This window comes from Piliocolobus tephrosceles, chromosome 14, assembly GCF_002776525.5.
Source record: "Piliocolobus tephrosceles isolate RC106 chromosome 14, ASM277652v3, whole genome shotgun sequence".
Classification (NCBI taxonomy): domain Eukaryota; kingdom Metazoa; phylum Chordata; class Mammalia; order Primates; family Cercopithecidae; genus Piliocolobus; species Piliocolobus tephrosceles.
The window spans coordinates 125963-143203 of record NC_045447.1 but is presented as its reverse complement, the minus strand read 5'-3'; the positions used below and the strand labels follow the sequence as shown (position 1 = coordinate 143203).

The 17241-nt window shown below is 53.4% G+C and overlaps 1 protein-coding gene across 3 annotated transcripts in view; it reads left to right on the top strand.

The window, feature by feature from the left end:
* The window catches only part of CACNA1B (calcium voltage-gated channel subunit alpha1 B), a 255490-nt gene extending 239692 nt beyond the window's left edge, over positions 1 to 15798 (top strand). The window contains exons 40-47 of one of the 3 annotated variants that reach the window (XM_023227714.2): positions 4679 to 4786; positions 5871 to 5983; positions 7061 to 7188; positions 9349 to 9484; positions 9837 to 9953; positions 11390 to 11594; positions 11854 to 12104; positions 12693 to 15798. In XM_023227714.2, coding sequence (XP_023083482.1) covers positions 4679 to 4786; positions 5871 to 5983; positions 7061 to 7188; positions 9349 to 9484; positions 9837 to 9953; positions 11390 to 11594; positions 11854 to 12104; positions 12693 to 13223 — 1589 coding nt within the window. In that variant the 3' untranslated portion in view covers positions 13224 to 15798. The remainder of the gene's footprint in view (positions 1 to 4678; positions 4787 to 5870; positions 5984 to 7060; positions 7189 to 9348; positions 9485 to 9836; positions 9954 to 11389; positions 11595 to 11853; positions 12105 to 12692) is intronic. The other 2 variants (XM_031934108.1, XM_023227715.1) reach the window with 2 other exon arrangements.
* The last annotated feature ends 1443 nt before the right edge of the window (positions 15799 to 17241 follow it).

The window sequence follows — 17241 nt, the reverse complement described above, 5'->3', positions numbered from 1 at the left end:
CAGGTCAGGTGCCCTGGCTTATGCCTGTAATCCCAGCAGTTTTTGTGGTGGAAGGAGGAGGATCACGAGCTCAGGAGTTTTGAGACCACTCCGGGCAACACAGGGAGCCCCTGGCTCTACAAAAAAATTAAAAAATTAGCTGAATGTGGTGGTGAACGCCTGTGCTCCCAGCTGCTTGGGGAGGCTAAGGTTGGAGGAATCAGCTGTGATGGTGCAGCTCACACCTGGGCACTGCACTACAGCCTGGGCAACAGAGTGAAACCCCATCTCAAAAAAAAAAGCTTCAGTAATACTATATATATTAAATTAAATTTAGAGTGGAAAAACCTTCCAAGAAAGACAGTTCCAGGTCCAAATGGCTTCATTATTGAAGTCTACCAACTGTTTAAGGAAGAAATAATGCCAATTCTATATAGACTCTCCCAGAAAGTGGAAAAAGGGAATATTTTCCAACTTATTTTATTTTCAGAGGCCAGCTTTGCTCTGATACCAAACCTAGGCAAAGACATGACAAGAAAAGAAAACTACAGACCAATATCCCTTATGAACATAGATTTTCAAAATCCTCAACATAATCTTTCAGCAAACTGAATTTGTTTTGTTTTGATACCGAGTCTTGCTCTGTTGCCCAGGCTGGAGTGCAGTGGCGCCATCTCGGCTCACTACAAGCTCCGCCTCCTGGGTTCACGCCATTCTCCTGCCTTGGCCTCCCGAATAGCTGGGACTACAGGTGCGTGCTGCCACGCCTGGCTAACTTTTTTGTATATTTAGTAGAGACAGGGTTTCACCGTGTTAGCCAGGATGGTCTTGATCTCCTGACCTCGTGATCCACCCAAAGTGGCCTTGGCCTCCCAAAGTGCTGGGATTACAAAGGCCTTGGGCCTTGGGATTACAAAGTGCTGGGATTACAAAGGCCTTGGCCTCCCAAAGTGCTGGGATTACAGGCGTGAGCCACCGCGCCTGGCCAAGCTGAATATATTTTAAAAGATAATACCTGATGACGCAAGTGGGGTTTACACCAGGATAAGTTGGGTTCAGTGTTGAAAATCAATTAATATAGTTCACTGTATCAAAGAAGGAAAAGCATGTGATCTCAAGAGATACAGAAAAGGCATTTGACAAAATTCAGTATCCATTCATGTTTTTAAATTTCTCCATGAACTGGGAATTAAGGAAAGCTTCATCCATCATGTATCATAGACTCACTTATACTGTCAATTGATTTTTAACAAACTTGGGAAGGCAATTAATGGAGAAAAGATCATCTTTTCTACAAACGATGCTGGAGAAATTTAGACAATCCTATGCAAAAAGAGAAACATTCTTGACATGCCGTTTTAGCTTGCTCGGGCTGCCACAACAAAATGCCGCAGCTTAGACAAAAGAAATGTATTTCTCACAGTTTTGGAAGCCAGAAGTCCAAGAGCTTGTGCTTGTGAGGTGGGTGTCACTCTTAGGCCTCTTCTCTTAGCTAGTAAACAGCCATCGTCCTGCTGTGTCCTCGCACAGACTTTCCTCTGTGTGTGCGTGGAGAGAAAAAGAGCAAGTGGATTTCCAGGTGTCCTATGAGACCACCGATTCTGTGGATCAGGGCCCCACACTTAGGATCTCCTAGAACTGATCACCTCCTTACAGGCCCTGTCACCAAGTACAGTCGCATCTGGGAGTTAGGGCTTCTACATGTGGACTGGAGTCGGGGACAGCTTAATCCATAGCACATACCTTTTACCCCATACAAAAAATAACTTGATCCTGGCTAACACGGTGAAACCCCATCTCTACTAAAAAATACCAAAAACTAGCTGGGCGAGGTGGCGGGCGCCTGTAGTCCCAGCTACTCGGGAGGCTGAGGCAGGAGAATGGTGTAAACCCAGGAGGTGGAGCTTGCAGTGAGCTGAGATCCGGCCATTGCACTCCAGCCTGGGCCACAGAGCGAGACTCCATCTCAAAATAATAATAATAATAATAACTTGAAATGGATTGTAAACAGAAATGTAAAATCTAAAATTATGAAACCTGTATAGAAAACACAGGCCAGGTGTTGGCTCACGCCCATAATCCCAGCACTTTGGGAAGCCAAAGCAGGTGGATCACCTGAGGTCATGAGTTCGAGACCAGCCTGGCTAACATGGTGAAACCCGTCTCTACTAAAAATACAAAAAAAAAAAAAAAAAAGGCTGGGCCTGGTGCTGTGCTGTGCACTTGTAGTCCCTGGGAGGCTGAGGCAGGAGAATTGCTTGAATCTGGCAGTCGGAGGTTGCAATGAGCTGAGATTGTGCCACTGCACTCCAGCCTTGGTGACAGACTGAGACTCCGTCTCAAATGGAAAAAATCGATAAACTGAACTACAGCAAAACTTTCGCTATATGAAATACATATTTATATTTCAGACAGAGTCTTGCTCTGTTGCCCAGGCTGCAGTGCAGTAGTGCAATCTCAGCTCACTGCAGCCTCTGCCTCCCAGGTTCAAACGATTCCCCTGCCTCAGCCTCCCAAGTAGCTGGGATTACAGGCACACACCAACACACCCAGCTAATTTTTGTATTTTTAGTAGAGATGGGGTTTCACCATGTTGGCCAGGCTGATCTCGAACTCCTGACCTCAAGTGATCCACTCGCCTCGACCTCCCATAGTGCTGGAATTATAGGCATGAGCCACTGCGCTCCGCCACGAAAGATATTTTTAAAAATGAGGCCGAGTGCAGTGGCTTGTACCTGTAATCCCAGCTTTGATTAACTTGGAGAGAAAAGGTGGTAAGATTGCTGGAATCCAGGAGTTTAAGACCAGGTTGGACAACAAAGTGAGGCTCTGTCTCTACAAAAAATAATTTTAAAAAATTAGCTGGACATGGTGGCGCATGCCTGTGGTCCCAGCTACTCAGAGGCTGCGGCAGAAGGATTGCTTGAACCCAGGTGTTCAAGGTTCCAGTGAGCTGTGATCATACTACTACACTCCAGCCTGGGCAACAGATTGAGACCCTGTCTCAAAACAAAACGAAAAACCGGAATGAAAAGACAAACCTAAAACTTGGAGAACATAATTATTAAACACATATCTGCTATAGGATTACTATTCATAATATATGAAGAACTGTCACAACTCCCTAAGAAAATAACCCAACCAAAACAGACAAAAGATTTGAACAGAAATGTCATCAAAGAAGATATATGGAAGGCAAACAAACACATGCAAAAATGCCTGATATCATTAATCATTAGAGAAATCCAAAAATAAAAAAAACACACACAACGAGATTACACTCCACTCCACTATAGTTGCCAAAATACTTTTCAGAATGACAATGCTTAGTGCTGAGAGGGCAGAGCAACTGGAATTCTACGTTTCCTGGTGGGAAAAGAAAATGGTGCAGGCCCTTAGACAGTTTGCGGTTGCTTCTATGGTCCAGCCATTCCACGTGGGAAATGAAAACATACATCCACACAGAATCTACATGCAAAAGTTTACAGCTTTATTCAAAATTGCCCAAAACTGTAAACAACTCATATGTCCATCAGTTGGCAATGGATAAACAAACGGTACATTCGTACAATTAATACTAAGGAGTAAAAGGAGACATGCTACAGTTGCGTGCGGCAACTTGTATGACTCTCACATGCATCACACTGGGTGAAAGAAGCCAGATGCAAAGGCCAGTGTGCTGTATGATGCCATTGGTGTGACATTCTGGAGTAAAACTATAGGGACCCAAAACACATCAGTGGTGGCAGGGGCTGCCAGTAGGACTAGGGGTTGACTCAAGGGGTCACAGAGGAATTTGGGAGTGATGCAGCTGTTGCATACCTTGATGGTGGTACTGGTGCATGGCTGTATGAATTTACCAAAGTTCATAGAAAATGAAAAAGGGTGACTCTCACTGCATGTGAATTGTACCTTAATAAACCTGATATTTAAGAAAGGTGGAATCCAATTATTTTATTCCTCTGCTCAAAACCCTCCACTGCCTTCCCTAACCCTCCTGCCCACCCCCTCCATCCACCCTGCCCCGAGGCCTCTCTGGCCCTTTGGGTGACATAGCAGGGCCAGTGTACTCGGGGGCTCCTTTTACCTTCAGGGCACACAGGCTTCCTCTTTGGGAGACTGATGGCTATCCTGTCCACAGCCGAAGCCCTGCTGATATTTCCTGTCCCCTTCCCTGCTCTGCTCTTCTTGCCTTGGCACTTTTCACTCTCCAGTACACTTTATTATTATTATTTTTTAATTGCTGCTTTATTGGTAGACTAAAGCGGTGTCAACTCCAGAAGGGAAGTTTTTTTGGCCCCATCACTTGGAACAGTACCTGACATTCAGTAAATATTGTTGAATGAATAGATGAATGGCTGGAGTGCTGCCATCTTCTTCCTAAATCCCCATTGCCCGTCCCATGCACACATACGCACATGCGCACAGCGCGCGCGCGCGCACGTCAGACACGTGTGTGCTCATGAGGTGGATGCCCTGCTCACCTGCCGCCTCCTCTGGGCAGACTCACGGCAGGGAGAGCTGTGAGCAGCTTCTGCATCAGCGTTTGTTCCCACTGCACCCTCCTTCCAGCACGATCTGTACCCCATCTCCCCCTACACCATTCATCTCCCCACCTGCACCAGCTCTGTCCCATTGGCTGCAGGGCTGCTCCTAATGTCTCTGTCTTTTCCCCTTCCCCACCATCATCCTGGTCCAGCTGGGACAAAGCAGCATCAGTGTGACGCGGAGTTGAGGAAGGAGATTTCCGTTGTGTGGGCCAATCTGCCCCAGAAGACTCTGGACTTGCTGGTACCACCCCATAAGCGTAAGTGTGAGGGTGAGAAATGCCCCCAGTCCCCACCTTTCCTGTCCCACCCAGAGTGGCTGGAGGGCTGTGGAGGTGAGGGTGAGGGACGAAGGGCAGGCCACCTTGGAGAGCGGGCTCACCTTCTCGTGAGTCTGCGCTCAGCTCCAACCAAGGGAGCCCTGGGTGGCAGAGGAGCGGTGGAGATGAGCGTGGGTTTGTTGTGTTGAGTTCCTGGTGTGTGGAATGTATTTTTTAAAATCCAGAGGAGAGGCAGGAGGGTATCCCACAGAGATGTGAGGGAGTGCGGTGAGATGCCCAACTCCATCTTGGAGACGTGAGGGAGAGCCGGAGGCACCCAACTCCCTCTTGTGGGAGACGTGAGGGAGCACCGGGAGGTGCCCAACTCTGTCTTGTGAGAGACATGAGGGAGCGCGTAGAGATGCCCAACTCCATCTTGTGGGAGAAGTGAGGGAGTGCTGGGAGGCGCCCAACTCCATCTTGTGGGAGACGTGAGGGAGCACCGGGAGGTGCCCAACTCCATCTTGGAGACGTGAGGGACCGCAGGGGGATGCCCAACTCCCTCTTGTGGGAGACATGAGGGAGCACCAGGAGGTGCCCAACTCCGTCTTGTGAGAGACGTGAGGGAGTGCGTGGAGGTGCCCAGCTCCGTCTTGTGGGAGGCGTGAGGGTGTGCGGAGAGGTGCCCGACTCCATCTTGTTGGAGGCTTGAGGGAGCGCCGGGAGGTGCCCAACTCCGTCGTGTGGGAGATGTGAGGGAGCGCGGGGAGGTGTCCAACTCTATCTTGCTTTCTGGGGAGGAGACACAGGAAGGGCCCTGCGTTAAGCAGGTGGGGATGGCCTCAGCTCGGCTGTGAGAGGCCTCAGGAGGAGTCAGGGTAGCGGAGGGCCAGGTCAGCATCTAGAGGAGCCCCAGGTAGGCCAAGTCCCGCGTTCTGCCTGAGAGCCTCTGTCCCAGTGCATTTCCAGGAGTCCTTGTGGGGGATGAGGGAAGGGAGGCCGTTTCTTCACCTTACTTGTGCCCCCTGTTTCCATGGGTCCTCTGGCCCGTTCTCTGAATCTCAACTCCTGTATTCTCTTCCAGCGGATGAGATGACAGTGGGGAAGGTTTATGCAGCTCTGATGATATTCGACTTCTACAAGCAGAACAAAACCACCAGAGACCAGATGCACCAGGCTCCCGGAGGTCTCTCCCAGGTACCTGGCAGCCCTCAGTTTTCCAGGAAGTAACTGTGATGCCTCCGAGGCTCTGGCATCCTTCGGGGGTTTGACAAACTGGGAGACGCACGCCATTCTTGGAAAAAGTACCTCAGGAGAAGGAAGATGAGATTCTTGAAGCTACCTCTCTAGCCCCCAAAGTCAGAAACTACACACAGCCTTTATGCTTTCCATGAGCTGGCAGTACTGGGCAGCTCCTGACATAGAAAGCCAGCACTCAGGGCCAGAAGCTGAGGGCTAGGCTGGGCAGTGTTACCGTTGTTACGGAGTGGAAGAGAAGATGTGAAGACCATTTGAGGAGGATTGTTTGGAGACGTGGAAGGAGAACTGTTTTCCCTTCACACAGAGAGCAAAGAAATTCAGATAGATAGGTTCAGGATCACTGTCTGTTCTGCTGTTGCCTTTGACTGAGATGGTTTGGGGGCCCATCTTCCCGATGTCATCCTTCCCACACAGCCGTGTCTTCGGTGACCATATGTTGTCTGTCTGCTGGAAAATTGTCTAGGTGTCCAGGGCTTCTGGGCACATTGACCCAGCCCTCGGATGGAGAATATGTGGTGCTCAGGCCACACCTTCCATTCTCATACCTGGGGTAGACATCACTAATCCATCCAGCAGTCTTCCCAAGCCCTGAAATCTTAGAATTCTGCTCAGCCCTACCCTGACCTTAACCCTAACGCTAACACCCACCAGCCAGTTCAAGGTGATGATTAGATGGAATATTGTTGCCACCTGTAATCCGGTCTAATCACCAAGTTGTGTAGACAGGGAAACTGAGGTTTTGAGAGGTGACATGGCTTTCCTGAAGTCACTGACAGGTAAGGTTTTGAGGAGATGATGTAAGGGTCCCTTGGCTTGCTTCACTGTTTTGGTCACATGCTCGTATTTAGGGACATATTAGGGAAAGCAAGCGGCCCCTTGCTAAGGGGAAAGAGCCCTTAGGCAGGGCTTGAACATGACCTGGCTTTTGCCCTGTGCCATGTGGTCGGAGCAGGTCGCAGAGGCCACGTTGCAGGCCCATTGGAGCTCTTTCCCTTCCCTTTGCCTCCTTTGCAGATGGGTCCTGTGTCCCTGTTCCACCCCCTGAAGGCCACCCTGGAGCAGACGCAGCCGGCCGTGCTCCGAGGAGCCCGGGTTTTCCTTCGACAGAAGAGTTCCACCTCCCTCAGCAATGGTGGGGCCATGTGAGTATCCAGATGCGGGACATAGCTGGACAGGAGGAGGCCCAAAGCCAGTAAAGGGGGAAGCAGACATCGCATTTCCTCGACCTCCCTGGACCTCACTTCCACTGGCCTCTGGGTTAACCAGCTTAGAGGCACCCGAGGGGCATCTCTGCCACCCGACCCTGCACTTGGGCCCTTAGCAACCCTCCAAGGACAGAGATTCCCCAGGTCACATCTCAGTTCTCAGGGGCTGGCTCTGCTACAGGTGCTCGTTGTACTTGCTGCCTGAGAGCAGTCAAGGGCTCTTCCTTTGCTGGGTTCTGTGGCAGACTTTAAAACTGTTTCCTGTGACATTAGGTGCCTCGTCGAACCCACCTTCCTAACAGCACTTAGACCAGCACGTCCCATTCCCAACACACGTACCTGCTTCCCTTTCAGACAGGAGGCCCCTGCCCCTGCTCCTCATCGGCCCTCTGTGCCAGCAGATACTGAGATTCCACCTCCATCTCCTACCCCTTTCTGTCAGTGGCCTCCTACTGCTCTGATCTTTCTAACCCTGTAAGGCACTTTTCATCTTAGATCTCCACTTTGGTACTGATTTCTGAAGCTGTTATATTTTGTAAACAAATTGGTAAGGTTCTTTTGTATTACTTAACTCTTGCCACAATATTTCTTGGTGACAAATCACTCAGAAGCAGGTGACTTAAAAGAACCATCACTTTTTCCCACTGTGGCCCAGAAAAGTGTGCTCCCAAATCTCAGGACCCAGATCCTGGGGGCTGACTCCCGAGCCCCTGGCAGCCCCCCATTCCCACACTCTGCTTTCCGCATGCTGGTGGAAACCTTCCTTGCATTTAAGGTCCTGATTCTGACTGTATGTGTAGGTGGGAGGAGATAGTGAGGTGTCTGGGGTTTATCTAAGCCAGGCTTTCAGCAGGAAATTTGAGCTTCTGTTATTTCTGTGATGATAGTTTCTACCTAAATCAATTACAACTCCCAAGTTAGAGAACACCCACTCAGACTGGATCTGGCGAGGGTATTTATTGAGCTATTTAGTGAGCGGGTTGAGCACACCCCTGGCCTTGGACTTGGTGTTTTTTCAGGATTAGCAGTGCATTAGAAGCCAGCTCAGGTTCTCCTGACCACCCCTCCTCTCAGCACCAGCCTGCCACTGAGGCTGCTCTGTGCCCAGTGCCAGCAGGGGCTGCAGTGCCTGGTCCGTGCAGCAGTGTGTGTGGTGTGTTTAGACCATCAGGCTCCAGTCTGAGTTCAGAGTTATCAGTGCCACTCAACCTGCATGACTAAGAATGTCGTCAGTGCTTCACTGAACGTGAGAATGAGCACTCACCCAAACACATTCCATGCCAGCTGGGAGACAAGTGATGAGAAATACCAGTGTGGGATCATCTCCGGGTGGGGCTATTGGGGCAGGTATATGGGCAGCATGTGTGGGGTGGCCTCTGCCAGAAGGCTGCACCCCAGCAGAGAGCCGAGGGATGGAAAGGCTCGTCGTGGCTTGGGCTGGGGGGTCAGAGAAGTAATGAGGAGCCACCAGCAAGGGACTCCTGAGGGAGGAAGCCCCTGGAGGACGAAGCCCAAAGAGTCCTGGGCGAGGCCCGCTACCCCCCGTCCCAGCCCATCCCCTCCATGACAGCTTTGCCCTCACCTGTCCCAGCCTGTCCTCTCCATGACAGCTTCTCTCGCTGTCTGCTGGCATAGGCAGGACTTCTCCAGCTACTGTCCTAACGCAGGCTCTACACATGTGGCCCCACTCCTTCCCAGGTTAGTCCTGTGCGGCACGGACAACCCCTGCTCTCACTTCACAGATCAGCTCCTTGTCCAGAGGAGGAGGTGATGGGCCCAGGCCTCCCTCAGATGTGAGCACTGTGGGGCTGTAAGCTGGTGCTCTGCATCCTCTCTGCCACTCTGAATTCCTTCCTGCTCTGACCCTGTTTTGGATCCATGTCCTGTGATGAGGCTTTGCTTGGGTCCAGCGTGCACAGGCCATGTTGGTACTCTTGTGTTCAGGGGAGGGCTCAGTTCAGCCCAGAACAGGGTGGCCAAGCCCCCTGACCTCTGCCGCGTGTGGTGGAGGCATCTGGCAGGTTGAAGCACCAGGCTATTGGTGAGGCATTTGCAGCCTCTGACCCTAGAGGAATCTCTTTGTCTTCTCTGCCATAGACAAAACCAAGAGAGTGGCATCAAGGAGTCTGTCTCCTGGGGCACTCAAAGGACCCAGGATGGGCCCCACGAGGCCAGGCCGCCCCTGGAGCGTGGCCACTCCACAGAGATCCCTGTGGGGCAGTCAGGAGCACTGGTGAGCACTCCGGGGGGCTAGTGAGACTGGGTCGGGGGATGTGTGAACAGGGATGGGGGATGTTTGAGACTGGGATGGGGGACGTGTGAAAATGGATGGGGGATTTTGAGACTGGGGTGGGGGACGTGTGAGACTAGGGTGGACGATGTGTGAGACTGGGGTGGGGGATATGTGAACGGGGAATGGAGGGTGTATGAGACTAGGATGGGGGACGTTTGAACAGCAGTGGGGGTTAGGTGAGATTGATATGGATTTGGGTGAGACAGCACTGCCTCATGGGGTGAGTCTGGGTGGGGTCAGATGAGTCCGTGGTGCCTTGTGTGGTGGGACTGGGTGAGTGCTGTATCCACAGGCTGTGGACGTTCAGATGCAGAGCATGACCCGGAGGGGCCCTGATGGGGAGCCCCAGCCTGGGCTGGAGAGCCAGGGTCGAGCGGCCTCCATGCCCCGCCTTGCGGCTGAGACTCAGGTAGGTGGTCTGGGAGGGTCCAGGCCCTGGGCCAGGCAAATGAGGGGTGGGGAAGTGGGAGTGTGGCTCTGGGCTTCCTGCAGGTGAGGAGACCTGGGGTGGAGAGGGCTGGGGTCCATGTGTGGAGCTCTTTGCTGAGGTGGGAGCAGGCACCTTGGGCAGCCCTGACTGGGTGCCAACAGAGGTGCAGCCTGGACACCTTCAGCCCCCGAGGCTTCTCAAGAGGATGAGTCAGGTCCGTTAGATGCCGCTGGGACAGCTGTGCCTATTCTCAGCCTCCCATCAGGGGCCATGGGGCATAGGGGCCCCCACTCTGGCCCTGCCAAGTTCTGCTCCTCCTCTCCGAGTTTTTACTCCCCCAGACAACCCCCACCCTCATCCAGAAAATCTCACTGACACCTCAGTCCCCTCTCCTACCTATGGCTCTGCGGAGGACCCTCTCTGCTCATGGGCAGGCAGTCCCTGGACCACTTCCACTCCCCAGCTCCTTGCTGGGCTCGCCTCTTTCTGGGACATGCACGTTGGATTAAGGAAGAGGAAGCTCTGGCCTGGGGATGGCTGCAGCCCCATATGTTTCCTGGCGTAGGCTCCTTCCACGAGGACACTGGGAGGGTCGCCCCTCTGCGGCCAGTCTGGGAACACTGTGCCCAGACCTCTGAGGCCTTGAAGTTGCTGCAGGGCCTCACCTGCAGCCTGAGCCTGCTTCAGTTGGCCAAGAGTGACCAGAGCCCCCGTGCCACCCCTGTCCCTCGGCCGACCTGGGCTGTGGAGCTGTGGATCTGAACCTTGTCTGTGGCTCCTTTCCCATCCCACTGCTGTGGCCAGCAAACCCTTTTCCTCTCCACTGCCTCTCCTCCCTCTTGCGGTTTTCTCCTCTTCCCACCTGTCCTTCCTCTCTTGTCTCTTTTCCCATCCGACGGTGCCCTCCTGGGTGCTACCTGGTGGGTGGGTGCAGGCTGAGCCTCCCTGCAGCCTATGCTGGGGCTTCCCCCTTCACACATGTGATGCACTGGCGGCTGTGGGTGAGTTTACCTGGGAGGGGTGGGCCCTCCCCTCCCAGGTCTCTTCCACAGGTCCTGATTCTGGCCGTGGAAGCAGCTTGGGGGCCAGTCCACCCCAGATGCACCAGGCAGAGTGATCCCACTGCAGCCAGCAGAGGCGTCTCTGGGCCCCACTCAGGGTTCTTCCAACCAAGCCAGCCGCCTTTCTCTTCCTGGCAGGGCACACGGGATGGGGTGGGGACTCAGGCACTGTCTGCCCCCAGCCTGCCCACCTGAGTTCCCATCTCAGGCCTGGGTCCTTCTGACTGTGAGACCAGGATGGGGGACGTGTGGGCCTGCTCCACGACCCCCTCCCATGCCTGCATCTCCGCTGACCCTGGTGCCTCCCCTAGGCCCACTGTCAGTCCTTTGCCCACCCCTGTCCTTTGCTCACAGCCTGTCACAGATGCCAGCCCCATGAAGCGCTCCATCTCCACGCTGGCCCAGAGGCCCCGCGGGACTCATCTCTGCAGCACCACCCCGGACCGCCCACCCCCTAGCCAGGCACCGCACCACCACCACCACCGCTGCCACCGCCGCAGGGACAGGAAACAGAGGTCCCTGGAGAAGGGGCCCAGCCTGTCTGCCGATACGGATGGTGGTGCGTGTGGAGGGGCCCAGGGAGCCCCTCAGGGAGCTGTGGCCCGAGTCAGGGGGTCCAAGCAGCCCATGGGGCACCCTCTTCCTTTGTGGGCTTCATGACCCCATAACCAGCCGGAGCAGGCTGGGACTGAGGCCCAGGCCCAAACCCTCACCCTAGTCCTCCCCTGGCACCGCCTGAATTCTGTCCTGTTGGCCCCGGGGGTCAGGGGTCCCTGCCTTGGGCCTGGCCGCACTAACTTCTTCTCTTCCCTGGCCAGCGCCAAGCAGTGCTGCTGGGCCGGGGCTGCCCCCGGGAGAGGGGCCTACAGGCTGCCGGCGGGAACGAGAGCGCCGGCAGGAGCGGGGCCGGTCCCAGGAGCGGAGGCAGCCTTCATCCTCCTCCTCGGAGAAGCAACGCTTCTACTCCTGTGACCGCTTTGGGGGCCGTGAGCCCCCGAAGCCCAAGCCCTCCCTTAGCAGCCACCCCACGTCGCCAACAGCTGGCCAGGAGCCAGGTCCCCACCCACAGGTAAGAGGAATAGGTGAGAAGGTCAGGGCCCAGCTGCCTTTCCCTTGGCCCAGCACCACTGTCCCACAGGCCCCTCCCTCTCCCCAGGGCCTGCCCACTGCCCTTTGTTGTTCCCAGCAACCCCAAGGGCTGGGCACCCCCTCTGTGCCCTGTCCTGGAGCCTGCGTCTGCACCCTACCCCAGCTGTGTTCTCCTCAAGCTCTTGCCTGGGTCACCCTGGGATGGTGGTTCTGTGTCCTCATCCACTTTCAGACCTGGGCCCCCAAATCCTCACCTCTGTCTCGGTCACTTCTTGACTCTCCTTCGCTGACTGTGGTTGCTGGGCTTTTGTTCTGTCCTTTTCCCTGGCCCTAGCCTGTCCCTTCCCATCACTTGCTCTCCCCCACCCCATTCCTGGGCCTGACCCTGACCATCGCCCTCCCGCACACACAGGTGCCTGTCGCCTCCCTGGCCACCGTGGCCCAGTTCGTCCACCATTGCCTGCCTCTCTCCTCTCATCCCCCCAGGCACCTGTGTGTGATGTGCTCTGTCTATTGGTTCGGCTTTTTTTTTTTTATCTTTGATTTGTTCTGGTCCATTTTCGTGTAGGGCAGTGGTTCCGTGAACGGGAGCCCCTTGCTGTCAACATCTGGTGCTAGCACCCCCGGCCGTGGTGGGCGGAGGCAGCTCCCCCAGACACCCCTGACTCCCCGCCCCAGCATCACCTACAAGACGGCCAACTCCTCACCCATCCACTTCGCCGGGGCTCAGACCAGCCTCCCTGCCTTCTCCCCGGGCCGGCTCAGCCGTGGGCTTTCTGAACACAACGCCCTGCTGCAGAGAGACCCCCTCAGCCAGCCCCTGGCCCCTGGTTCTCGAATCGGCTCTGACCCTTACCTGGGGCAGCGTCTGGACAGCGAGGCCTCTGTCCACGCCCTGCCTGAGGACACGCTCACTTTCGAGGAGGCTGTGGCCACCAACTCAGGCCGCTCCTCCAGGACTTCCTACGTGTCCTCCCTGACCTCCCAGTCTCACCCTCTCCGCCGCGTGCCCAATGGTTACCACTGCACCCTGGGACTCAGCTCGGGCGGCCGAGCACGGCACAGCTACCATCACCCTGACCAAGACCACTGGTGCTAGCTGCACCGTGACCGCTCAGACGCCTGCATGCAGCGGGCGTGTGTTCCAGTGGATGAGTTTTATCATCCACACGGGGCAGCAGCCCCTGGGGGGAGGCCTTGCCCACCTTGGTGAGGCTCCTGCGGCCCCTCCCTCCCCCTCCTTCCCTCTTTTACTCTAGACGACGAATAAAGCCCTGTTAGAGGATGCGGCTCTCTCTGTCCCCTTCCTGCCCTGCCTTCCTGGGTCTCGTACCACACACCAGACCCTAAACCGCAGGCTGCCGTGTGTAGCTGAGAAGGACCCAGGAGTCCAAATCCCGTGTCCTGGGACTCAGCATCCAGGGTGGCTTGGAGCCGTTGTGAGGAGCTCTGCGTCCTGTGGGGAGCACCCTTCATGCGGCCGTGCAGCACAGAGAAGCAGGGCCCACCTGAAAGCACGCCGAGACCTCGGGACGGAGGGGATGGGAAGGGGACACAGTCGTGGCTTGTGCAGCCCGCCGGTGTCAGTGAACGCTCACTCAGACACGCTCTGTCCCTCTCTGGACACCGTCAGCCCCACAGGGACTGAGTTGGAAAGTGTTCTTACTGTGGTTTTGATTTTTAATTGCAACACCTCTCAGTCTTGTCACTTCTATATACTTGATGTAGAAAAAATAGAAAACCAGAAAAATGGGGAAGGAAATGTTCACATAACTTTAAAAAATCAAACCTGTGGAAGAAAGATGTCAGCTTTTTGCCACGTGTCTTTGTGGCTTATGTGAGGAGACAGACTCCCTGTGCAGCCCTCTCCAGTCCAGGTGGATCCCAGACGGCCCCTGGCTCTGCTGCTCTTGACCAAGTGCCTGACCGCCAGGCCCTCACACTCAGGCTCCTGGGCACTGTGGTGTGAGGCGAGGCCTCGGGAGCCATCGTGGCAGGATGTTGTGAAAAGTACTCGCAATGGCAGCCAGATAGCAAGCCTTTGCCAGTGGAGAGTACTGGACGTCATGGTGGGAAACAAGGCAGCCATTTGCTATCCTCCTCCCACGAGTGGAAGGGGTTTCCAGGGAAGCCACAGGGTGGCTGACCATGTGCTTGTGTGAGGCATTTTCAGTCTGTTCTGCATCTGATTCTCAGGGCACACTCTGTGGTGTGTGAAATAGGTTTCCTTCCACATACAGCAGAAGAGTGGGAAAGGCTGGCAGGAAGGAGGGAGACATTGGCTGGGGGCTTGGATGTGGGGCCATCAGGGCAGGAGGGAGGAAACCCCAGCTGGAATGAAACTCAGAGCAAGTCACCGAGGGAGGACACCTGACGCCCAGCACTGTCCTGGCGCCAGACACGTAGCAGGCAGTCAAGTGAGGTCTGACCCCCATGGCCATGCTCAGGAGAGAAAGACCACGCTCAGGACACTGTCCAAGGTGCACGAGATGCTGGGAGCCCCTTTTGTTTTGTGAAGAAAGGGAGCATTTAGAGCAGTTGGTGGTGGTGTGTCCTCCGTGTTCTGAAATTCCAGATGATCTGTGTTGGATTCTTGGCTTCTACCCCATGATTCTCCTCAAAGAAATTGTGTGTGATGCGTGTGTGTGTGTCTGTGTCACAGGAGGCACAGTGCCTGTGCAGGTGTGTTCAGTGCGTGGATGTCATTAACCCATAGGGCTATGCAACAAAAGACACATTTAATAGAAATAAAACACACAAGACCGCTGCCTGGTCTCGGGGTTCAGCATGATTGTGACCAAACCTTTTTATAGAATTTCCTTACCTGAAGGCACAACACTCTGGAACTTTAACGATAACAGAGTATTTTATTCCAATAGAATAAACCAGGAATCTCGGACTATGCATGTGATCACTGTGCTCATGTTGCAAAGTAGAAGGATGTGTATTTTGACTGATGTTTTGTCTCTTGTTCCCCCGCCCCCAGCCCATGTTATCTTGGGTGTCAAATGTGTCCATTCCATGCAGAACCACAGCCATTTCCCCAGGCAGTGTTGGGTCGAGAATCCACTTTTCTAGACCCACACAGCCTAGCTGGCTTGTCTGGACTCTTCTAGGCATTGGAATTGATGAAAACTACAGGGAGCGGGGAAAGGAGACATTATGTCTTGTTTTCCTGACTTTGGGTTTTGTTTCTCACTGTGTCTTCTCCAGCTATCATATATGTCCCCTGAATCTCATAGTGAGTTGCCAAATTTGAAATGCATCACCCAGTTGTCTGCATCTGGAACCAGTCAAGCAGTGGCTGTAGTTTGAACAAGTTATGTGTGCATGTAACATATATACATATATACATATATACAAGTATGTGCATGATAATGTATATCTTCGTACTTTTTGATACAATGTATTCATTTAATTTTTAATTATATTTGATATAAATCAAAGGTTTGTTGCAAAACTTTATATTTAAGAAGTGTTAAAAAAAAGTCCCAACCATGCAACACAACTGGGACCTACTTAAAAAAAATTCTGTGATTGACTAGTTTGCTGCCTGAGTAATATTTATCAGCCAAACTTTGGATTCTGCTATTGTTTCTACAATGACATTTTGTATGAAGCAAAGTCCTTGAATTAAAATAAAAACTTAGCAAAAAATCAAAAACAAAACCCCACCATGCTGCCATTGGTATATGCAAGGGTGTGGGCCTGGGGTGCCCTGCCAGGAGGGTTCAGAAGAAAGTGAGAACTGCAGTTTGTTGTTGTTGTTGTTTGTGACAGAGTCTGGCTCTTGTTGCCCAGGCTAGAGTGCAGTGAGACAATCTCAGCTCACTCCAACCTCTGCCTCCTGGGTTCAAGCAATTCTCCTGCCTCAGCCTCCCGAGTAGCTGGGATTACAGATGCACACCACCATGCCCAGTACAAAATAATTTTTGTATTTTTAGTAATGACAGGGTTTCACCATGTTGGCCAGGCTGGTCTCGAACTCCTGACCTCAAGTGATCTGCCTGCCTTGGCCTCCCAAAGTGCTGGGATTACAGATGTGAGCCACCGTGCCTGGCCTGCAGTTTGTTTTCAGTGCAAGTGTGGGATCAGGTTTTGAGAGTGTGGTGAGGATCAAGGGAGGCACTTGGCAGGACGAGGCAGATTGAGCTTCCCTGGGGATCAGGGTTAGGGTTGGTTAAGATTACAGTGGTGGGTTAGGGTTGGGGTTGGATAGATGGTGGAGGAGGTTCTGGGAGGCTGTGTAAGTCTGGGGCACAGAGCTCCTCTTAAGATACCCCAGTAATCATTCACTTTGCAGTTAAAATGTCAGGATATTGCTAGCTACATGCTGGTAAGGACATTCTTAAGAGAAACCTGGCACCGTAAGTACAGATTAGGGCAGAGAAGGACATTCGAAAGAGATAGACAGACACGGTAGGTATAGACATGACCACTGTAGTACCTTCCTGGAGTGGCAGGAAGGAGCCCAGCCCCAGCCGTGGAATCACACTGATCACTGCACATATGTGTCAACCAACAGTGAGAGGGTCCCACAAGCCTAGGTGGGGCAAGTCAGGGATCTAAGGAAGGAGCAGGAAAACCAGACAAAAGAGGTGGAGACTTGAGAAATGTGAAGAAGTTCAACATAAAACTCCCTGCTCAGGACCCTGGGGCTATTTTCTTGCAGATCAGCCCCACTCCTCCCTTGAGGCATACTTATTTTTTCTACAATATGCTCTTTATATTTCTTTTCAATGAAGTTATCTGCCATCTTTGTACTGCCTCTTGGTGAAAATCTTTATTTCAAGTTAGACAAGAACTGGGACATCAGATCTCCCCAGTATTAGCTCCGTTGAAATTTGCAGAATTGATAGCGCTGAACAACCTGCGCTCCGAGTTTAAGTGGTATAGGAAGAGGCCAGCAGGGGGTGCTCAGCTGTAACACTGGGAGCAAGAGGGTCCTGCAGTGTCCCCAGCCGCCAGCAGGGGGCGTGCCACCACTACACTGGGAGCAAGAGTGCCCTGCAGTGCCCTGGCCGCCAGCAGGGAGTGCACGGGCACCACACCATGAGCAAGAGGGCCCTGCAGTGCCCTGGTTTCCAGCAGGGGGCGCAAGGCCATGACACTGTGAG